This window comes from Cynara cardunculus, assembly GCF_001531365.2.
Source record: "Cynara cardunculus var. scolymus isolate 2C chromosome LG 4, CcrdV1, whole genome shotgun sequence".
Taxonomy (NCBI): Eukaryota; Viridiplantae; Streptophyta; class Magnoliopsida; order Asterales; family Asteraceae; genus Cynara; species Cynara cardunculus.
Window position 1 is genome coordinate 11267871 of NC_037531.1, and position 12372 is coordinate 11280242.

At 35.7% G+C, this 12372-nt stretch overlaps 1 protein-coding gene across 1 annotated transcript; it reads right to left on the reverse strand.

Moving 5' to 3' along the window:
* Positions 1-2956: 2956 nt before the first annotated feature.
* LOC112511665 (synaptonemal complex protein 1-like) lies at positions 2957-10412 on the reverse strand. The gene is made up of 18 exons (XM_025117371.1): positions 10138-10412; positions 9999-10048; positions 8960-9167; positions 8755-8880; positions 8542-8640; positions 7444-8120; positions 7116-7364; positions 6910-7038; positions 6775-6843; positions 6441-6551; positions 6182-6286; positions 6012-6122; positions 5834-5920; positions 4943-5050; positions 4052-4138; positions 3911-3970; positions 3588-3693; positions 2957-3265 (listed from the first exon to the last, which is right to left on the reverse strand). The coding sequence occupies exons 1-17, from the start codon at positions 10298-10300 to the stop codon at positions 3592-3594; spliced, it is 2541 nt and encodes an 846-aa protein (XP_024973139.1). The 5' UTR covers positions 10301-10412; the 3' UTR covers positions 2957-3265; positions 3588-3591.
* Positions 10413-12372: the final 1960 nt, after the last annotated feature.

Below are 12372 nucleotides of genomic sequence, written 5' to 3' on the forward strand. Positions count from 1 at the left end.
ATTATTATTATTATTATTATTATTATTATTATATTACCACTAAAAATATTATTATTAGAATTATTATTATTAAAATTATTTTTATTATTGAAATTATTATTAAAATTTATATTATTATTATTATTATTATAATTATTTGATCCATTAAAACCCAACACGGTCCATTAAAGCTCAATACAATCCATTAAAGCCCAATAAAACCTTTGAAGCTCAATACGATCCATTGAAGCCCAATAGATCAATTAAATCCCATAATGATCCATTAAAGCTCAATAGAACCGTTAAAGTCCAATACGATGCATTAAAGTCCAATACGCTCCATTAAAGCCTAATACGATCTACCAAATCTAATATGATCCATTCAAGCCCAATAGATCCGTTAAATCTCAACTAACGTCCATTAAAACCCAACACGTTCCATTAATACTCAATACGATCCTTTAAAGCCCAATAGATCAATTAAAGCCTAATATATTCCATTAAAACCCAATACAATCCATTAAAACCCAATAAGATCCTTTAAAGCCCAATAGAACCGTTAAAACCCAATACGATCCGTTAAAGCCCAATACGATCCATTAAAGCCCACTACGATTCTTTAAAGTCTAATATAATGCATTAAAGCCCAATACGATCCTTTAAAACCCAATATGGTTTATTAAAGCTCAATACGATCCTTTAAAACTCAATACGATGCATTAAAGTCTAATACGATTAATTAAACCCCAATATGGTCCATTAATGCCCAATACGATCATTTAAAGCCCATTACGATCCATTAAGGCCCAATATGATCGTTCAAAACCCAATACGATGCATTAAAGCCCAATACGATCCACTAAAGCCCAATATGGTCCATTAATGCCCAATACGGTCCACTAAAGCCCAATACGATCCTTTAAAGCCCAATATGATGCATTAAAACCCAATACGATTCATTAGAGCCAATAAAACCATTAAAGCCCAATAAGATCTGTTAAAGCACAATACAATCCTCTAAAGCCCTAATACGGTCCACTAAAGCTCAATAGGATCCTTTAAAGCCCAATATGAGGCATTAAAGCCCAATATGATTCATTAATGCCCAATACGGTCCACTAAATCCCAATATGATCTTTTAAAGCCCAATACGATCAATTAATACCCAATACGATCCTTTAAAGCCCAGTATAATCCTTTAAAGCCCTATGTGATCCATTAAAGCCCAATCTCGACTCTTAACTACCAGAGCATTATAAATATTAGGCATTTTGCCTCATGCAAATATGGAGCAAGAAAACTCTATGAAAAGATGGTGGTTGAATTCTATTTTTGGGCAGAGGTTTTTTTGGTCCAAGTGTATCCTCTTGCAGGAAGGTTGGCTAGAGATTTCTTGTAAAAACACTAACCCTACTCAGTTTATAATGAGAATATTTTCATCTTCTTTATCGGTCATGCCATATAGGCCCGAATTGGACATCCAATTGCTACGATTTTTTGCATGGGCTCATGAACGCACACCTTTGGCCAATTTGATCCTTTTGTTACGGGAGGAATAGTCTCTCATCATATTGCAGCGGGGACTTTGGGCATATTAGCAGGCCTATTCTGAAATAGTATCTCTCCCCCCAAAAGCATATTGGTCATGGGTTAATAACGAGAATGGAACTCTATGAGATCGAATCTTCCGTTGTTCCTCAGTAGGCATACTATGTGTAATGGTTCACTCATTTAAGATAAATACTAAATAAAAAGGTCTCTTCCTTCTCCGAGCTCACGTTATGGAAGAAGGAACCAAGATACGATCCACTAAAGCTCAATACGATCATTAAAGCCCAATATAATCCATTAAAGTCCAATACGATCATCTAAAGGCCAATACGATGCATTAAAACTCAATACAATCCATTAAAACCCAGTATGGTCCATTAATGCCTAACATGATTCTTTAAAGCCCAATACGTTTCTTTAATGTCACATACGATTCATTAAAGTCCAATACAATTCATTAAGAATATATGTAATATTTTACATATGTATAAAAAGAAATTTGAAAAATGGAAAAAAATCAACCGTCGGAAAGTATTAAGTTTTTTTTTTAAATCTTGAATAATTTTTATCGGATTACCGGCGGCTTCCGGAATCCGCCGGAAATTTAAGAAAATAAATTTCAATTTTTAATTATTTTCCGGTGGACGTTAATCTTAAAATATTAATAAAAAATCCTTAGGAAATCCGCTGGTAAATTATTGTAGTTAGAGTTAATACTTTTATTAAAAAAAAAAATTGTAAAATCCGCGGGAAATATTGGCGGAATATTTTTACCGGCGGAAGTCAACGAAAGTTGACTTTTTTGTTGTCTGCCGGTAATTTTCCGGCGGATATTATTTCGCCTAAAATACCCAGTTTTCTAGTTATGAAAATTTGCACAAGAAAAACACATCAAACATTCACATGAAGCACACACAAATTGGTCATATATAGTTTGTATGTAAACCTTCACAGCGTGTCTCATGCTCTCTCTATATATCGTGAGAATATGTGGGTCCCCATATTAATCTCCAAAAGAGTCCTTAAGAAAATAAACAAGGTTCCAACATATATTGAGGATAAATGATCAAAGTCTAGTCGATATGAGAATTACACCATGATACAATTACTTAATTATTCAGGGTTAACGTACATAATTAATAAATTTCAATTTAGCAACCCCACATGAAAACTAATTAAACCAACTATTTTTGAATACTTACGTACCATAGGGTAAATAAAACATCTTAAAGGGGGTTGGCATTTCTCATTCATATGATCTAAAGTTGATATTCTTTCACTGTACCATTTGTCTGCTGCTATAAGTTGACGGCAATAATTCTACAAGTGTTTTCGAATAGAATACTCATGTTATTTTCGGTTTAACAATGGAGGATGTCTGAACCAGTTTAAACTGCACGTAGAGCAAGAGTTGTAATAAGGCATATCATATGTTGCATACATGAAGCATGGCAGTAAGGACATTATACAGAAATATATACCGATGCCTCGGATCAATTAGTGGCATTTTTGGCAGATATCAAAAAGTTGAATTGTAACTATATGTACATTCCCGTTCCCATACAGAATTGCGTTTACCGTCTCCATTACAATATGTCAGTAGTTTGTACAAAGAAAGCGCTTACTAGTCATTTAACAGCAGGGGGTTCATTACGGCAGTCAAGACCACCGGTTGAATGGAAGATCCACAACTTCTGCTTACTGCTACATGTCTGGTGCAGAACCAGATAAGAACCTATTCCACAAGCATAAGAAAACAGAATAAATTCTAATAAATAGACCCTTGGAGTGTTTTTCTTTGTTTTGGAAATTTAGTTCGAGAAATAATGACCAAAAGAGTGATAATATCTAAAATGGGAATAGAAAAAGAAGATGTAATCCTTAAGAATTAAGTCCCTCCATCTCAAAAACTATATGTATCTTTCAAGTGTCAAATTAGTTGCTATTCAAAAAGAATTGTTTAGGTTGTAACTTTAAAATGATTAGCATGTCAAACATTTTATAACTTAAAAACTTTATGAACACGTAAAAAGAATAAGGTTGGTTTCAGACATTACCTCTCTAGTCAAATGCATAAGGATCATCTGCATATGGATTCAATGATCCTTCTGAGAATAGATCGCCTATATTCGGAGGATTCTGTTGATTCCCTCCCTTAATTCGCTGTTCAAATTTACATTACAAGTGTTAACTATATACAAACCAGTAAACATTGATAATTGAGATTAAAACACAAGCTGAATCGGTTGTTTTTGCACAATTTCTTCTGTTTATCATCTCTATTTCTTGGTCACCTCTTCATTTGTTTTTATATAACGAGACCGACAGAGTGATGAAAGAAGAAATCCATAGAGAATGGGTAATTCTGAGTTATAGTTACCTTGATAACATCTCTAGGGGTATTGGCTTTTGGTGTTCGTCTCTTGTTCTTTGTTGGATCCTTCCAGAAAAAAGTAAAAACTAAATGTCAATAAATAAACACAGATGTGACAGCATTTGCTTTCAGATGGGAGTAAAATACCTGAAACATGATTGTACTTTTGGTCTTTCGGCGCTTTGTGATTGTTCTACCATGGGATGTTTCAACTTCATATTCATGGTGGGTTACCTGCCATTTCCATCATAACAGACCATAAAGAACTAAATCCAAGGAGAAATAAAAATCCCCTTGTAGTCACGGAGGTTCAAATGCGGTTACTCCGGGCTACCCGCAAAGTAGGTGGTCGCCCTGGGATTAGTCGGCTCGCGTAGTGGGTTGGATATCCAGGTTAATAAAAAAAAAAGAACTAACTAATTGAACCCTTGAGGTTCAGTTTAAGTTCAGTAAACAAGAACTAACCGAACTTTATGTTTAACCAAACTCTTTACCCCCCATGGGCGGCCCTCTCCCCTCGACCCACCCTCAAATGGGTTATACTGACCTTCTTTGGTTATTGCAAAATTTTAACATGTAGGTATGGTATACGTCGCTCTTTGAAATCCACAAAATCCCAATTATTGAAAAACCAACTAAACTAGCAGCATGTTAAACCAGATTTATTTTTTCTTTCTGTATGATTCGCACATTTTCAGTGATATGCAGAGGTCTAGTTGGTCACAGGTTGAGTTCCCGTAAGACGACCCAGTTTTCGTTGAGACTATTGTGATGGTTTCATCGTATGTGCTCCATGTGAAGGTTTTGTGTGTTTTTCCTACGAAGGTCTCTTTGGTTTTTCATCTAAAGGTTCGGTCTTTTTCATGTGAATGTTTTGTGTTTTTACTGTGAAGGCTCGGTCTTTTCATGTGAAAGTTTTGTGTTTTTTACTGTGAAGGGTCCGCCTTTTTATTACACGATCCCAAGTCAATTGGTAAGTGTCTCTATAATGAGATGCAAGATTCATTATGTGTAGATGTAGATGAGAGAGTATTTCACCTTTTTACTATGCTTGGGAATGCTAATAACACTTCCTGTTTTTGTCTTCTCTGCTTTTTTCAACATGTTTGACACTGGTGATTGTGTTACATTAATGTAGGGCGAATCCTACAAACAAGAAAAAGAGAAGAGAGATCATAAGAATAATACGCATATTGATGTAATGGATCATAGTAGATGACATGCACTTCCTATATCACCATTTTTCCATCTTCTCTTCTAACCAGAGTGTGACTGCTTCTTCTGGCATCATCAGGATTTCTCAACTTACTTGTAGTGTAGTTCTGCAATAAAAGAATAACTCACTAATTGATTGAATATTATGGAAGTACTTGTTCCAAGGCTGATCTTAGGAGTCGCACGAATTCTTTTAACAATTTTATACGAGCACCAATTCCGTATTTAGGCAAGCTTTCACAAAGCCTACTGGAAATATATTAAAAATTACAGTTCTTAAGGCATTTGCAACCAATGTGTGTGTGCACGTTTATCAGCACACAAAGTCATTGGAAAAAAAACGATTGCAGGGAGATAGATTGTCTCTTTGTGTGCTCATTTAGAGCCATTTACCCACACATTGTGTAAGCATTAACCGAGTAAGAGGTTATGTCGGGGGCAAGTGTTGACTGAAAATGGCTGTTTACCAAGTGTCTTGGTAAACGCTGACTGAAGCATTGACCAAGTCAGAAAGTTATCCATTCCTTATGGGTTAGCATCTAGGTCGATGTATTTTTGTGGGTCTGAGTGTGTTAGAAAACAACATCCCTTCTTACCGGGCCAGTAAGAGGCAGTCAGCAGATAGTAAACAGACTATATGCAAGTATGCATGGTGTAGATTTTTAAGTACATCATTGCTGTCGTTTAATTGTTTGTCTATATTTCTATACAGACCTTTTTGGAGGTCACTTCTTGGTCTTCTTGGGGCTCATCGCCCATTACTTTCCATTGCAACTGCAACAGAGCCCTCTGCCTCTCCTCCTGTGATAAACAGCCATCTTGTTGGGTATAGAAAGAGGTAGAGCTAGTCCTTTTGAAAATTATAAAGAAAACAAAAAAGAAGTATGCATACCCTGTTCTTCTGGATATTTAGCTCCTCTTCAAGATGCCTACACTCCTCTTCATGTTGAGACCTCAATTCCCTTAACTCAGCTTCATGTTGATTCTTGAGCAACTTTGTTTTCTAGATAAAGTGGCAAGTTAGCAATTTGGCTTAGACTTCAGCCACAGATAAGGATTTACCTCTCTAAATTCATTCTCGGCCTGGAGTTGCACCCTTTTTAACTCTTCACAATGATTAGATTTTAGATTTTCTTCCGTCTTATCATTTTCCCGTATTCTATTCACCTACAAAATCAGCACAAACAAGGCTTAATTCCTAGTAATCTACCTTAAATATACAATGTCAATTAGTAAGTTCGTATAAACAAGTTTTATAGTTTCAACCAATACACTAACAATAGTTTTCTTGCTTAAGTTGAAGCGTATTTCCCATACATACCAAAGCAGTGTGTTCTCTCTCTATCTGCATCAGTTGCTGTTTTGATTCCTCTTTACATTCTGAAAGCTTTTTGTCACATTTCTTTTCCATATCTATAACTGCTTTTTCAGCCTGAGAATAAAAAATACATATGTATGATCCAAAGATCTATCAAACCAGTGAACAAAAACCAAAGGGTTATTGGCCCAGTGGTATCCGGGTGCTAGAACCCCAACCTTCCCTTCCTGGAGGCCAAGGGTTCAAGTTACAAAAGGTGAGGAATGTGTGTGAGTTTTTCTGTGTATAAATGAGATATACTTCAAAAAACTCTGGCAGAAGATATTAAACGGCCAACCTTTTCTTTCTCAAGATTCAAGCATTCCTGTTTCTCCACTTCATACTTCCTTCGAATATCATTAATAGCCTATTATAACTTCAGTGTCAGTTTGCCTCATCATCTGAAAGGTTGACAAATGACAAGGGACCTTACCTGATCATTCTTCTGAGAAATTTCCTTCAAATGCCTCGAGAGTTCTAATTGTTTACTTTCTAACATCTGATCGTATTGCTTCTTAGCGTCTGCCACATTACCTTCAGCTTCAACCAGCAACTTCTGAGTCTACAGATTATTTAATAATGTCATGCTAGAGTACAAGATAGCATCTCTAGACGTGAAAAGTAAAGAAAAGAAAAAACCTCTGCTCTTTGATCTTCCAGCAGTTTCTCTCTTTCCTTAAATTCCAAAACAACCTGTTCCTTCTCCTGTAGTAAGCTATGAAGCTCATTAAGTTGTTTCTCCACTGAATCTACATGCTGTTCATGCTTTACAATCTCCATTTTCAGAGCATCTATGTCCTCTTCCTTTTTATGTATCTCTGATTGAAGATTTCTGATGCTCTCTTGATTCTCGGTTTCAGATTGTGAATACTTTTTCTGAAAATCTTGCTGCATGTTTAACAATACATACTAATTAAAAATATAACAGCATGCTGATAAACTTTCTAGTGATAAGACGAGTGTTCACCATTTGTATCTCTGATAATCTAGAAGTCTCAGATAAAGATCGAATTTTATCCTCCAATTTGGTAATCAGGTTATCCGTTTCAGCCTTCTTCGAAAGAAGAGTTTCTGCTTCAGATTCTAACCTCCGAACCTTCTCTTCCGCTAGGTGACATTCTTCCGCATGCTGGGCCATTGTGAATTTTTGATCATTCTCGAGCTCACTGATCTTGTTCTTCAACTCTAGATTGACCAACTGGAGTGCATCTTTTTCTGATGTCCTAATTAAAAACTTATTGTTAAGTCGATCAAAATGCTGCTGTGCCTTTTGTGTTGCAAATTTATTTTCCTCTTGTACCAACTCAAAGCACGAAGCAAAGAGAGCTTCGACTTCAATAACCTTTTCCCAAAAGGTTAGACTTTGTCTATCCAAATCTGTCAGCTTAACAGTCAGCAACTTCACAAAATTTTCTAGACTCTCAATCTCCTGCATTGCTTTGTCTAAATTCTCTGCAAGATTCTTGTTACTTGCTATAAGATCAGTATTCTCTCTCTCCTTTTTTTCATTCAAGTCATGCATGTCATTTAGCCTACCTTCCTTTGATCTTAGCTCAAGTTGCAACTCTCTCACTTTAGAGTTCAAACTCTCTATGGTTGATTCATTAGCTGTTACAGTTTCTTCAAAGTTCTTGATCAGATTATCTGCAAAATATAAATAAATTGAGATTGAAACAATTTTAAATCTTAAACTACGTCCCACACCAACACATGGAAATAAAGTTTAATTACACTCATTATGTATCTGATTTTACGAATATAACAAGAAACATAGCTGCATTTACCAAAGGGTTATTGGCCTAGCCGTAGACAGGTTACTGTAAATCCTAGCCTCCTTGGAGGTCAAGGGATCATACCTCATGAGGAGTGTGCGTGAGTATTTCTTGTATATATTATCATATACTTCAAGAAAAACACTAAGCACATTTCAAGCACAATCACCTCACCATCAAACCATCACTCGTACATTTTCTATTGTCTTCTAATATTGCTAGCATAGATACAATCTGCAAAACGTAGAATGACAGAACACGCCTCTACATCCTCTCTTTAAATTAATCAATACCTTTTTCATCGGTTAGACTGACAACTTTGCAGTGTTCATCTCTAAGTTTTTTCTCTACGTTTTCCTTGTCAACACCAAGTTCCTTCAACTCCTTGTCACCTACAAGAAAAATTCCACATTCAAAGAAACAAAGCTGAATTTTGACAAGCACAAAATGCAGCCCTTATTGGATTACCAGTTTACTGAACTTTAAAACAGTGGGATTTAACTTACGGGTCCTAATAGTTTCTTGTGATGATTCCAGCCTCAGAGACAGAGAATTCAATTGTCCATGCAGATTGTCAAGAGCTACTGAAGTTTCAGACAGCTTATTTGTGAAAAGGACTTTGTCTTTCTCAGCTGTGGAAGCAGAACCATGATAATTACGTTCATACCTGTCTCATGATATAGAATCAAGGATCAATGATAAACCTCTTACCATCCTGAACCTGATCAGCTAAAAGATGTAAGGTTTTAGTAAGTTGATCACATAATGTCTTTGTAGAAGAGAATTTTGACTCTAGTCCTCTCCAAAGTTTCTCGTCTTCTTTGTGCTTCACTTTAAGCTTTGCATTTTCATTATAAGCATTCTGCAACTTTTCTTCCAAAGTAAGAATGTGCTCTGATAATTTCTTCAGCTTAGAATTCTGCATCCATTGCAATCTTTGATCAGAGTAGGTTTCACACCCAAACACAGGCTCAAAGGATTAGGCTTTATGTACAAACAGCTTATGCATAGTAATGATGAGACAACTGTGACTCTAGAGGACATTGTTTGGGCGTCCATAGCGCCCCCAAGGCTCAGTTTTTACTGTGGCATATACAAATGAGGCGGAAGCCATTGACAACATGATCGATTAATCCGGATTGATCATGCTCTATTTACAAAAATCAGTATGGAGTCAGTGGACCACTTATTTATGGTCTGTGCAGGAGTAGTATTCTTGACTGGATGAACTGGTCATGCTAATCTACCCTCCTCACTGAAGTTCAATTAAGGTTATGGAAATCCGGGAACAAGGAGAAGGTGTTTCACACTGTCCCAGCTGTGGCCTGTTAGGTGATCTGGGGCAGAGACAAAAAGTAGTCTTTAAAAACATAGAGAAACCAAAGGTAGCACTATTCAACAAGTTCCAGGAGGTTCTATTCAAATAGTACAAAATAAGGTGCAAGATGAAAGACTTTCTATTTCAGAATTAAGCCATTTGTTCTTCTCCCCTGTACTTTAAATTTTATTTAAATAAAATGATTTACATAATTGATACATACATATATGTATACACAACCTGCACCATTAGTCACTCACACCATTCATTACACACACGGCCTTGAACATTCCAAAAAACACTACTATAAGTAAAATATATTTGTAATGGAGCACCTACAGCATTGGAGACACAGAATTACACATCAATACGTCCAAATTAACAGTAAGAGACAGAGATACTTAGAAGGAGATAGAAAGACGTTCATCATACCGCTAAGTCCAGATCTGTTTTCGCCGAAGCTTGCTCTTTGACCAATTTCTCTATAAGAAGGAAATCCATCACATACATGAACATAATTTATATTTGAAAACATTAAAAATCAATAACTCAAAAGTCCCCGTCCAAAAACCTGCAGTGAGCTTCAAATTGGCGAAACTTCCTGATGAATTCGAATAGGAAGGTTGCCGTGAAGAAATCTGGAATGTTTTTGCAGCTCCCAAACTTGACGATCCTAACGAGGATTTGAACTGATCCAGGCTCTTTATGCCTGATAATCCTACTAGCTTACTCATTTTTTTCAAATCAAATTGCACGATTACACAGAAATGTAAAGGTCTTCAGATGATCAACAGCTTCAGCCATTGACGTTTCGCGAATCATCAACTAAAAACTCAACGAATAACAGAAGAAAGTAATAAGTAGAGAAATCGCACGAAACCCTAGAAATTGCGTTCCGGAAGAGTCTGCGCAAATGAAATTGGCGCCAAATAATTTATCCGTCTCGAGTATTTATAGGTGCAAAGCGGAGGCGGTTATACGGTAACGGTAACATGTGAAGTTGACGAATTAAAATCATTTCAACGTGTTTTTTTTGGCATATCAATTATATGTGAATACATATATATTATTATTTTATTTAATTACTTTTTAATTTTTAATAAAATAATAATTCATGTTTACGTAACTAATAGATTATAGGCATAAAATACAATACGGAATTTATGGGATATCTGATAGGTAAAATAGCAATAAAAAATAAACATGAAATGGGCTTATCAAGTAAATTTGTGAGGCGAAGAGATATTAAATAAGAAAACAAGCAAAGCCCAACAAGAAACACGCGGCAGGAAAAACTAGTGGTGACTAGAAGTGTTTATAGGTTGGGTTGATCGGATTGAAGACATTTGAACAATCCAACTCAATGTTTACAGTTTGGAAAATCTTAACCCAACCCAAACCAAAGTATAACCCAACCCAACCCGTACGGGTTGGTCGGGTTGATACTTTGGTAAATTAAAATATCATTTTAACCTTGAGTATGTTATTTCTCTACTCATAATTTCTTTTTCATCATCAACCATTTGATACAACTTATCAATATTTCTTACGTATATCACATTCAGTTAATTTTCTCAATTTACATATATATGTTCACAATTATTGAACATATATACGAATGACTATATAGAGATGTGAATAGATTGAAAATATGTGTATATGAAAAGCAAACATGATAGTGTAATTGTCTAATGTATATTATTAATATAAATTCAACAATCATATTAAATCCAATAAATAAAAGAATATCGGGTTGAATTGGGTTCAAATAATAGTAATCCAATATCAACTCAATACCTACGATTTGACAATTTTACAACTCGATTAGACATCGGGTTGCTTTGGATTAAGTTATTTCGCGTTGGATTGGGTTTGGTTGATCGGGTTGAACGGGCGGTCGGGTTTTTGAGCATCCCTAGTGGTGACAACCACATACGGATGATCCAATTTTACCATGAAATTCTTTATTATTTTTTGAACGAGAGGGATTTTATAAAAAAAAAAAACTAGTAAGAAGTTAGAAAAACAAATTAAATGTAAGAAACAACAAGTACTTGGATGAGTAACTCCCCGTGAAGTCCTTACTTCCAAATATGTAGGGTCAATTGACAAGTAAAGAACAAATGACTCACCAATTCAATCTCCAAATCGCAAACGGGACATAAGAGAGAATGCACATCAATTCATCTTTTATCAAGATCGAGTTGGAACTTTTTTCAAGCCCAACCACCAAGCAAATACATTAATCTTGACAGGGACAAGTCGATTCCTTCTAGTAGAAGAATGATCTATCACCAAAATTTTGGTGTCTATGTACTTAGGAGCGGAAGCCACCGAAAACTCACTCGAACCATCGAGGGACGAAACCCATCTATCTCTTTGATCAGAGATCATGATTGTATCTAAAATCTTGTATAAAGCTGACATCTGCGAATCTTCCACCCTCCCTCCCCTCTCGGCGATCTACGCAAAACGAATCCCCAGTCCTCCAAGACCAATTGATCTTGGACCGATGCCGACTCGTCACAACGCATATATCCTTGGAAATTGCACTTTAGGATAGGAATCTCTTAACCAAATATCATCACAAAATAGCGTAATCACCTACTTTTTTCTTGCAAAAAGAAAAAAAAGTGAATACCATTATTGTCCATTTGTTGAACCGCTTTTAAGATAGAAATCCAAGAAATTAAGACCATTATTGTCCACTTCAAGACCATGAATTATAATTTTACAGGTTTACTTGGCCTGAATTAAATTTGATTTAATAATTCTACAAATCAAATTTGTAACGAATTCGTTCGAA

Excerpts from the sequence above, each read along its gene's own strand:
- LOC112511665 (XM_025117371.1), bottom strand. The coding sequence starts at position 10,300 with ATGAGTAAGCTAGTAGGATTATCAGGCATAAAGAGCCTGGATCAGTTC. Across the intron at positions 8,881-8,959 it reads AGCTGATCAGGTTCAGGATG|CTGAGAAAGACAAAGTCCTT; the intron begins GTAAGAGGTTTA and ends CTGCTTCCACAG. Across the intron at positions 5,051-5,833 it reads AAGAAGTGACCTCCAAAAAG|GATTCGCCCTACATTAATGT; the intron begins GTCTGTATAGAA and ends TCTTGTTTGTAG.